This window comes from Mytilus galloprovincialis, chromosome 6 (assembly GCF_965363235.1).
Source record: "Mytilus galloprovincialis chromosome 6, xbMytGall1.hap1.1, whole genome shotgun sequence".
NCBI classification, from domain to species: domain Eukaryota; kingdom Metazoa; phylum Mollusca; class Bivalvia; order Mytilida; family Mytilidae; genus Mytilus; species Mytilus galloprovincialis.
In genome coordinates this window covers 11,919,734-11,931,604 of record NC_134843.1, presented here as the reverse complement: position 1 = coordinate 11,931,604, position 11,871 = coordinate 11,919,734, and the positions used below count along the sequence as shown (strand labels likewise).

The following is an 11,871-nucleotide window of genomic DNA, read 5'->3' as shown; positions in this document are numbered from 1 at the left end:
GTTACTATTATGAGAATCATGTTAACGCAAAACAGTTTAAAAAGGAAAACCAACGGCTGAAATAATCATATGACAGAAAGCAACTAAAAGACAGCCATTTCTAAATATACTGTCAACCAACTTAATTTAGGATGTCATCAGTACACATTCATACTTTTGACAAGAATTTGGTCGGATGTGAAACAAAAACTCTTTGACACATTCCCCATTTCCATTTTCAATTTTATGTAGATGTTATCAAGAAAAATGACAATCAAGACTGCTGCAAGTAAAACAAAAAACATCTGTGACATAAGGTTGTTAGAAGCTTTTATGTTTCGTTAATTGGTATATGTTAAAATTTGTGATTTGCTTTCTTGTCATTTTGTTGTACAATAACTCTATAGTATTCTATTAGTATGTAAAAAAAAGCCCCAAAAGTACCGAGCTCCAATGGCAATCCAAAACGGAAAGTCATATGGCATAATCAAAAGCTCAAACACAACAAAGAAATGGAAAACAACTTTCATATTCCAAACTTGGTACAGGCATTTCCTTGTTTAGAAAATGGTGGATTAACTAGAAAAGATCTTTGACTTAAAAGTCAATTTATATCTGCACTGCTTTTTTCAAGGTAAACTACACATTCATTTTTATAAATTAACTTGTTGTTAATTTTTTTAAACCAAAGTTTAACAAATTTAATCATTATAACCTAATTTTTATTTGGAAAGGTACCAAAGGTAATATTATGATCCAGTGCATTATATTATTATAGATCACAAACATGTGATATTACAACCATAATATTACATTTTATGTTCAGGTCCATTTAAATTATGTATTGATTAGTTTTGTCGGCAGTTTACATGAAAATAGATATTTGCAAGAATTAGGTCAACATTAGATAGCTCTAATGTGATCGTTATTGAATTTTTCAACATACTTTTCGTACCTTTGATATTGGCATAATGGCATTGTCTGGATTTTTATAATTTGTACACTTTCAATGGAAGTTATGAAGATTCGTTGATTTTCAAACGAATTATATGAAGATAGTTCAAATAACAATAATATTGGATTTTCACTCAATTTTCATGCATTCTCTTTTTACCATAACATTCAAAAAAATTAAAGTTGTATTAACCGGAAATGGAACCAAACAAAATTAAATTGGATGATATAAGGATTATTCCTTCGGATGATTATCCACTTCACACGTTTCTACTCAAAATTGGTGATCAGCTAACAGAAGAGGACTTTAAAAAACTCAAATTCTGCTGTGCAGGTATTTAGTATTATACATAGCTTTAGTAAGGCAGAAACTTACTGAAGTTTCTTATTTTTTGATAACAAAAGATTCCCCTTTATAAGAGATGAGTTATTAACCTTCAAACAAAGTCTTTTTTTTTGTGAGTTTTTAGTAATTATTTGGTCTGTATTACTTCTTCTTTAAACTGTGTGCTGTCAATTTTCCTGTTTACAAAACTTTGAATTTTTCGAAAAACTAAGGATTTTCTTATCCCAGATTACCTTAGACGTTTTTGGCACAACTTTTTGGAATTTTGGATCCTCAATGCTCTTCAACTTTGTACTTGTTTGGCTTTATAAATATTTTAATATTAGTGTCACTGATGAGTCCTATGTAGACGAAACACGCGTCTGGCGTACTAAATTATAATCCTGGTACCTTTGATAACTACTTATCAGAATCACCAAGAGGATCAACATACTTTATACTTTAATGCTTGTTACTGTCGAATGAAGAAAGTTAAAATTGGATTATCCTTAGCCAATTACCACAATATTGACCCCACATCTGGTTGACTTTCGTTCCCAATGGTATAACCAGCCCAGGATAGTACCATTTGTGCTGACATGAAATATCATTGATAAGTTAATTTTCTATTGATGCACTGTTTATGAAATGTTGGAATATTCGTATAATAAGGATTTTTATATCGTCATGTATAAAATACACAAGCCGTTGTTGGCACATGTTTATTTTAAGTATTTATGATTATAATGCTCTTCCAGTTCCAATTTTGATTTGACCTCCAGAATATTTAGATTTGAGGCCACTGATTTGTCTTACACAGTTGCAACCCGCGTCTTGCGTTCTAAATCAAAAGGTTGGTTACTTCACAATTTTTTGTTCACGTGAAATATGTCATTGATAAGTAAATGTGCTGTGAATGTACTGTTTATAAAAGTTGAATTATTCGAAGAACTAGATTTCCAGTGCCCAGACATTTATTGTGTTCGGGTTTTTTAAGGCAAGTTAATTAATCTGTGGATTTGAATCTACTACACTTACGAGTCTTACGTAGCCGAAACACAACAATCTGATGGACCAAATCAGAAGTCTAGCACCTTGAGTGACTTTTTACAACCACTGCGTTGATACCAGTGCTGGTGGACATTTCATCCTCGAGAGCATCACAAGGCCAGTAGGTCGCACATCTGTGTTGGTAAAATATACCATTTGAAAGTTTATTTTTTGTAAATCATCTGTTTATGAAAGATTCAATTAATCGAAACACTAAGAATCTCCATGCTAGGCATAGATTGACTTGTACGTATTTTGTACGAATTTGAAATTTCTGGTTTCTAATTCTAGGTGTATGATATTTTATAAAAGTAGATACATGTATCATATGGAAACAATCACTAACACTAGTTTCACATCGGTGTTTTGAAACAAAGAGTTGTTCTAATTGAAAGAATAACATTTACAAGTAATTGTTCATACCCATGCATATAGCATGTAGGTTGTTTCACAATATTTGACAGATAAAAAATATCACATATATCCTCCAACACTTGTAATTTGTTTTTAAACATAAAATCATAGTAAGGTCACCAAAAACCATATAATTTTGGAACGTTTATCTGAGAGGATATTTATGGAGTCATAAAATATATTAACGAGGGACGATGAATGTCAAAAATTAACCATTTAGTTTTATCAAGAGTAATCACGTAAACAAAGTTTTCAAAGGTCTTACATTCAATGTCAAGTCTTCTTCTGGCTGTTATGTCAGCTCGCATGAAAGTAGCCATACCTTCCTTATGGTCAGGACGGTCTCTTCACTGTAGTTGGTACCGATTCACATCAAATAAGGAGTTTTTTAAAGAAGAGTCTAATTAAGTTTCAGAAATTATCAGACAGTCAGCAATTTTATCAAGTAAAATCAGTTTGATTTCGTCAAATTTGTAATGCTCACTGTCAATATTTAAATGGCATATATAACAGTTGTTCATATGATTTTTTCCATCTTCTCTAAGTTCAGGAAATATCTCTGTCTAAACCTTCTTCTGATTTCGATAAGTTGCTAGTGTTCATAGAATTTTCACTGTTTAACGAAATATCAAAAAATGGGTTGCAGTCATTGCATAACAATGGATCACCAGAATTATACAGTTCAGTGTAAGTGGTAGGTGACATATTGACATCTTTAATGTGTCACCAGAAGTTGCAAGCCTCACATGGTTTTGCACAGTTTTTAGCTGGTCATGGATTAAGTAAAATATCACCGCTCAAATTCTATCATTTGATTTGCCTGCATACAATAAAATCTAAACCAATTAATTAAAACAGCACGATCTCTTTCAAGTGTACATAATACATTTTCTAGATATCACCACAAACGTCAAGAAGTAGGAGTAGTCTATGATGGCGTTAGTTTCTATTGTTCAAAAATGACAAATGGATTAGACACAAGTCGTTGCTTAACTTTGACTCGACAGGGATGGACGGTTGACGTCGTCTACAGTTTTTTATGTGGTAAAAAATCACGAAGGGAAATGCAATACCTACGTCGTTTACTAGTGTCATCAGTGTTTAGGTTTATGTTTATACCGGGAAAAAAGTTCGTGCCTCAAGTAATAGCACGGAAATTTGATCACTCCGTATTCAAACTTGAAATCCTGTAATTAATCGAGCTAAAATTTTCCGGGCATGCGCACAAAAGAGACCAACGATCTGCTCCAGTGTATTAATTGCAAATTGAGATCATGAACTGAGTTCTCAATAGAAAAGTTAAATAATAAAAAAACCGAACTCCGAGGAAAATTCTAAACAGAAACTCACAAACCAAATGGCAAAATCAAAAGCGAAAACACACCAAACGAATGAATAACAACTGTCATAATCATGAATTGGTAAACTATTGATAAAAATACCAACTAAATGAAACACATACAGCAGACAACCGTTTCCAGGAGAAAAATCTTAAATGAGGTTCAACCTCTCCAGAAAACGCGTAGAAGCAGTATTTAGAATCTTCGGGATAGTTAAAAGCGGCCGATTAAAGATCCTATACATAACAGAGAAGATGTGGTATGATTACGAACGAGACAACTCTCCACAAAAGACCAAATGACACAAACTATAGGTCACAGTATGGCCCTCAATAATCATTTTAGAAAAACCTTATAATCAATACATTTAGATATGTATATACTGTTATTGTAAAATGGTTAATAAAAGGTTAAAATCAAGAATTGTTTAAAAAAAAATATGTGTGTACGCATGTTTCATGGTAGCCATTCAAGTATATAAAACATATTGTAGATATGAAATATCATATCAATTCAATGTATAAAACATAGGCAGAAATCGATCGAATTGATTCACCATGTGTATGATTATGTATTTCAGGCGAGGGTGGTTTGACGAAAAATGTCTTAGAAAAGATAACAGATTACATGAGTCTTTTTACTCATTTGAAAGAACGACGGATTCTGACTAAATACAACCTTGCACCATTACAAGCAATGATATGGCATTTGGGAAGGAAAGATTTATATAAGGATTTCCTGGAATATTGTAATTCACATGATAAAACTCTTCACTTCTTTGTTCCTTCTGATCATCCAGGTAAGACAGAAAGTTTTAGGAACCATTGTTATGCTCATAAGGTCCGTTTCTGTGTGTGTTACATTTTAGTGTTGTGTCGTTGTTCTCCTCTTATATTTAATGCGTTTCCCTCGGGTTTAGTTTGTTACCCCGATTTTGTTTTTTGTCCATGGATTTATGAGTTTTGAACAGCGGTATACTACTGTTGCCTTTATTCATAATTGATTGGCCACTTCTCAAGTATTGGTGATTTTTTTATTACAAAGTTAAGAAGTTCGTACTTTAGAATTCAAATTCAAATGAAATGGTATATAGGCCACTTGAAACAACGTAAATGAAACAACATTCAATGATCGTACTTAAAGCCCATCAATGCCATCGATAGTTCAAATGCATATATCTTCCTCAGTTTTACAACTATCAAATTATTAATCTATAAAGAAAAACGTATATCCTCCATTAATCAGTTATAAATATTTAAACACATCCAAGTATACACACGTATAAATTCATCAACGACATCACTTACTTGTAACTTTTTTTCTTTCTGTGTTGATGATAGTTAATGGTTACAAGCATGTGGATTTTCATATCAGAGGAACTGATCTCTTTAGTTCAGATGACTTGGAATCATTGAAAGGAGCCATGTCAGTTTTACTTCGCTGTCCAATGCATCACATCATTATTGATGGTATAGAACCAACAAGCAGCATTCATATTACTTTTATGATACCAGATGTATGCATTGAAATTCTCTTGAACTTAGACGACCAGGAGAGAAAAAGACTATTTTTGCATGGGGTAGATAGATTTAAAGTAGACGAACAACTTATAGACTGCAAAGGTAATTATTCTATATTTTGATTATCCGCTGCTTTTAATGATTCAAGTTTTCAAGAATCAATATGTCTCAAAATACTGAGAGAAAAAAATCTGGAATAATTGGTTTTCCAGTGAAAGCAATAAATAATTCTTGTTCAAAGACAATGAATAAATCTGTATGTATGAATATTGCGGTATGAGTTTTATTCATTTTATTGAAGGTCGAACGGTGATCTATAGTTGTTATTTTCAGTGTCATTTGGTCTTTGGTGGAGATTTGTTTCATTGGCAATTATACAACGTCCTCTTGTTTTAGTATTAACTGTAATATGTTTCTCTCTCGCATGAATGTGTTCATATAGTCTGTAATATTCAAAATACCTCAAAATTGTGATAATTGCCCGACTATTAAAATCTGAACTATAAAAAGAAAGGCAGTCCCTACTTGGGTAACGCGAATTATCTCATTTTCAGACTTTAAAGAAAATGAGGTAAAACCAACTCTTGATAAAGATGCAGCTGTTCAGAAAATTCTACAACAAAACAGAGATCTGGAGATGGATGTTGAGAACTACCAACTCGCTTTTGAACAAGAAAAGCAAAACACGAAAGAATATATATCAAATATGACAGGTATCGGTTTGTTTTTAATGATTTGACTTTAAATCTCTTCAACTGTATTCCGGTTAGCAATAAAAAGTCTTTTAATTGTAAAAACTTTGCAAAGATCTTATGCGATTAATATAAATAAAAAGATGTGGTATCATTACAAATGAGAGAACTCTCCATAGATTCACAATGTATGAATAGTTTAGAATTATAGGTCAAGTTAGGCCTTCAAAACATAGCATAGATTTCAAAGTTTATTTCATTAACAGCAAGGCTTTTGAGATGGGTATTTTAATACTAGTATCTTATTATTTGTATCGATGATTTACATTATATACCGCCCTGACGAGTTTTGTCTTTTCAAATTGATTGTCAGAGTTTGTCCTGACACATATTCAGTTAACAGTGTAGAATTGACTTCTTACACAACGAGAATTATATTAAATGTGGCTAATTGGGCTGTGTTGCTGTCTTCGTTTGTCTTACTTACTTAAGGTGAATATGCACATTTATTAATAACAATATATTTGACACTAGATTGCCGTTTTGAATTGCCATTTTGTTCATTTAGGTGACGTATGGACGAGCTTACAAAAGCAAAAACATTATGGAATCGAAATTATTAAGTGCAGATTCAAATCCGGCTTCATGAAAACACTTATGTTTTAGTCAGCTCTGTTGTTAGAAACAAGCCCAAAGTACACTATATATAACAAAAAGGAGATATGGTATGATTGCATGTCAATGAGACAATTATTAAGTAAAGTTCACATGAAGTGGATATAAGCAATTATATGCCACATAATGAACATGTGTTGTGCTCCACAATATATTCACCAATGTACTCATGTATGTCTTCACCTTATACTTGTGTCCTAATTCATATTCTTCAAATATAACAAACTAACAATGTAAGTGAACTGTTAATGAAATGACACGAAATACAAAACCAGAAAAAAATTCAATCCTTGATTATTGAACATGTATGCATCCCACGACTCTCAGAAATCTCAAACTTCCAAAAACACCTACTACCAGAAGTTGAAAAAGGCTTTAAATTTACATTTAATCAATATTAACAGAATACCATACCTAGAAGTTATATAAAATCAGACACATATTCTTGTATCTACACAACCACCAAGAAAATTGAACATTTTGAATTTTGATCAGTTCATATGTTAGTACGATCTTTTACTATCAGATGCCCTACTAGAGTTAAGGTATGCAGTGGAAGTATGTGAGGAAGAAAAAGATGAAATAACTCGAAAACTTCAGAATATTATTGACGAATACGATGAGAGATGTTTTGAATTAAACAAGGTCATTGAAAATGCTGATATTGTGACGACGGAAAATTTCTGCAAAGGTATTGTTTATAAAAGATTATTACATATCACTATGATTAAAAGTTTTCAGAAGAATTTTAAAGCAATCTATAGTCTAGGTGTATAAGGCATCAAATATCAAATTATAACTTCTGAATTTACTCGTCGTGCAAACGATATATATTTTTATTTTTAATTTATGAATTGTGCAATTGCACTAAAACTACGATTGCAAATGTCACGGTTGAATTTGGTCTGAATAAATTTCACTATTTTATGTAGGTCTATATATGTTTAACTTCCCTAACATTTATTTTCAAGCCTTACACATGACTTTGATATTTTAGACCTACGTGTCGCAACTCAGTCACGTAAAATGTCTGTAAACAGTTTTGATTGTTCTGTTAAACAATTGTTTATTTTGAAATTCTCATATATTTTATATTTTGACTTCCCTAATTCTTAGTTTCAAACAAATTCCTGAATTTTGTGCATTTCATACGAACTGATATATTCAAAACATGATGTTATTCCTTAATTTTATAAAAGTAACATTAAAAATGTAACAATTATTTGATAGAACTTGTATCCGATGTACAAAAGGAATAGTAAAACTGTTAGATTATTTGAAAAAAAAGAACGGTCTTAGACGGTTATTTTTTTTTTTGATAATATCTTGCGTTTTGAAGTTTAACCTATATTTAAAAAAATATTATTTAACTGAGTACCAATCGTTGTTCTGAGTAACCTTTAATACTCTCTTGTAAAGGACCGACAGTGTACCAATGGACATACTGAGAGAACTAGACAATGAAATTCAAGACTAAATTGATACATATATATTTAACAACGAGGAAATATATTTCAGAATTTTTATATTTCAGATGCTTTAATGGACATTAAGGACACTGTTGCAAAATGTGAAATTGAAAGAGAAGAAATTATCTGTAAACTTCAAAACATTGTTGATGAAAGTAATATTGGAGAAACAAGAAACAGAATTTCAGAATATGGGTGTACAGGTAATCTTAAAAAAGTAAAAAAGAAATCTAAATATAGAGATCATGTATAACATTATGAATTTACCAATTGCTTTGATATACGTGCAAAATCATTTTAGAATATATTTTCATTATATCATATAATATAAATGATTAAATACCTTCAGATAAAGAACTGTTTACTCAACATAAGATAAAATTGAATCTCTTCTTTGAAAGTGTTTGAGTATAAAGTAAAGTACCTCCAAATGTGTAGCAGGATCTGCTTATCTCCTCGGAGCACCTGAACCCCATGGTTTTGGTGGGGTTCGGGTTGCTTTGTCTTTAGTTTTCTATGTTGCGTCTTGTGTACTATTTAGATATATATAAGAAGGTGGGGTATAAGTGGCTGTTTGTATTTTTTCTATTTTGACCAAGGCGTTGTCAGTTTATTTTCGATCTATGAGTTTGAAAGTCCCTCTGGTGTCTTTATCCCTCTTTTTAACAAAAAGACCGAACTCCTAGTAAATTTAAATTGAAAAGTTCCGTCACAAATGACAAAATCAAGAGCTTAAACACATGAAACAAATGAAAAACAACTGTCATATTCCTGTCTTGGGAGTTGTAGACACATTTGTTGGCTTTGTATACATGTCTGTGTTTTATTTTTCAGAAACGTCATTGTATTCAAGAGGAGATATTAATTGTAAGTTAACTGTATAAAATCAATGCAGTTCCTTTATAATAAAAGAAGTAAAAAAATAGTCATGAATACTTGCTCTATCACTACCTGTATTAAAACTTAAATAACAAATAGGCAGAACATAAGGAAAATTTCTATAGAAATGAAAGAAATAGTGGTTTTACAAATTCATTCATGAGAGAAAAAGAAATATACATAAACTGCGTATTGAAAAACATAAGTTATCATAAAAATATAAAGATATCCTTGAGTACATTGTACTATTTAGTTACTCCAAAACTGAGATAAAATAAGATATTCTTTTTTGTATGTTCAGATATAAATCGCTAAACAATCCAAACATATGATGAAATGAGATATACAAAAATATATTAAACTTTTTATCGTGGGAGTTGTTTCTTGAAAAGAATCACTTATCCTTGTGAGAAAAAATATTAGCAAATAACACGACATTATTTTATTGTGCTATACATGTATGTATTTTATAGTACTCAGACCTTTGTCTCAGCTTGATAAGTTAGGAATAGAAGAATTGGAGGAAAAATCGTGTGATATTCAGTCGTAAGTTATTTGAAAAAAATATTTAATATCTTTTTTTAGCATTTAGAATATAACAATTGTGTTAAAAGTTTTCGGTGCAGAATTAAAATGATAAGACGTTTTAAAATGATGCTGTGCTAAAAAATGTTAAATACATAAAATAGAAACAATGTGTACTTTCCTTACGAGGCAAGACCTTGAAAATCTGGAACTTTTGGCTAAAAAAGCTTGTCAATTAAATTAAATTATAAATAAAAACTCATCACAGATACATTATGGGGAAACATTATATCAAACTGTAAAAGGGTGCAGTAGAAATGTCTAGAATGTAATATATTTTGTTAGATTGAGGTGTGTTTGAATAGCATTTAAAAAAAAACATTGGTATATTCTTCATTTGCTGATTGAACATGTTTGAATTCATTAAATTATATGGTCATCGATTTATTTAAAATACAAAAGTGTACTTTTGAAAGAATTGGAAGATAATATCTGTATTATCATAATTTCTAGGCAAATTATAGAAATCTTACAAACTAGTCAAGCCTGTGAAATAACATCAGATATAATGCAAAGCGTACAAACAGAGAGAAAAAATCTAGAAAAACTTAAGGTATATTTTAATATAATTTATGTTGACTGAGTAACAAATTTAATTATCAAATGAGAAACTGACGGTTTTGGATATTTAGAATTTTATTTACGATTTAATCATAATTGTAAACAATTTGTTTAGTGTGAAATAGATATAGTGATTGACATTTACTGCAGTATTTGTGTTTTGATATTGAAATGGCATTATTCATAATATAATTTAAAAAAAAAGTCGAAAAATTAAAGCAAGGTTTGATGTACAAATTTTTGCAAGCCGGTTATAAAAATGTAAAGCAAACACTGAGATTAACGTAACTTTTTAATCAGGTTTATTTAACCTAAATAATTTAAAGTTATCAGATCGATAATGACTTTTTTCATTTGAAGGAAAGTATACAGAATTTAGTGGATGTTGATGTTTTTGACAAAGTCTATGGAGCTGTTCAACGGTTAAAGAAAATAGAAGATGTAATTCTAGTAAAGAAAAGGCATCGAAACACATCTTCCACTTGTTCATCAGACCTAGAAATATAAAATGTACAGTGATCAATTATGCCATAACGAAAAACTGATAAAATGTGACTATCTCCATCTAAGAATTTTTATTCAAAGGAATCCAAATAACTAGTCTACTGTTTAATACAAAAGATATGTTATGTGTTGGAAAGTTTCTATAAACATTTGCAGTCAGTTAATGGGTGGAAAAAGTTTAGGGCAAGCACTAACTGATAATTGAAATACTCTAAATAACACGTACAAGAATTTCCAGACCAAAAAAACAAAAACTTTTATGCCACACTTTACATCAAAAGATTGATATTTGAACAAATAATTAAATATATATGAAAAGAAAAACAGATTTCATTTCTGGACTCACAATTTTCGTCAGTTTGACCGTAAAAACAAATTTTGACTTCCGGATATTAAAATCTTCTATGGTGAATTAAAGTCGTCTACGCCCTAGACAATTGCAATTTCAGTTTTATATAATTACATAATTTGATAAACAGTATCATGGCCAACTAAATATATGTTATATAATGCAAGTGCAAGGAAGAGGAGGTCAACATAACGCGAGTAAGCCGCGGTTACATGAGGGTTGCGTCGTATAACATCATACATATTTCCTACCTTGACAAAAACATTAAAAGAAGTTATAGCGTTAAACTGTGACGGATATATAGGCAAAAATCTTTGATGCATTTTTCTACAAGAAAAAATGTCACTCTATGTCTAATGAGTACATGTATGTTTCTTCAATAATAATAATTTCTTTTCTTTATACATGTATCATGTTGATCATATACGAGTATTTTTTTTTACTATATAACATTAATACTGACAGGTCGTTATTATAAAACATGTATTATATCCTACTTAACACAAATATTACTTATGGTCATTGCATGAGGCTTAGCATGACTAAATAAAAAAATATGAAAAAAAATCAGTAGT

At 30.6% G+C, this 11,871-nt stretch overlaps 1 protein-coding gene across 1 annotated transcript; it reads left to right on the top strand.

Annotated features, from left to right (window-relative positions):
• Positions 1-895: 895 nt before the first annotated feature.
• On the top strand, positions 896-11,853 carry LOC143078943 (uncharacterized). The gene is made up of 10 exons (XM_076254020.1): positions 896-1,267; positions 4,643-4,861; positions 5,403-5,684; positions 6,137-6,295; positions 7,476-7,640; positions 8,484-8,621; positions 9,253-9,285; positions 9,771-9,843; positions 10,336-10,435; positions 10,804-11,853. The coding sequence occupies exons 1-10, from the start codon at positions 1,132-1,134 to the stop codon at positions 10,948-10,950; spliced, it is 1,452 nt and encodes a 483-aa protein (XP_076110135.1). The 5' UTR covers positions 896-1,131; the 3' UTR covers positions 10,951-11,853.
• Positions 11,854-11,871: the final 18 nt, after the last annotated feature.

Bases quoted from the DNA above. Each gene is read 5' to 3' on its own strand.
- LOC143078943 (XM_076254020.1), top strand. From the start codon at position 1,132: ATGGAACCAAACAAAATTAAATTGGATGATATAAGGATTATTCCTTCG. The intron at 6,296-7,475 runs GTATCGGTTTGT...TTTTACTATCAG, and splicing joins ATATATATCAAATATGACAG to ATGCCCTACTAGAGTTAAGG. The intron at 8,622-9,252 runs GTAATCTTAAAA...TTTATTTTTCAG, and splicing joins TTCAGAATATGGGTGTACAG to AAACGTCATTGTATTCAAGA.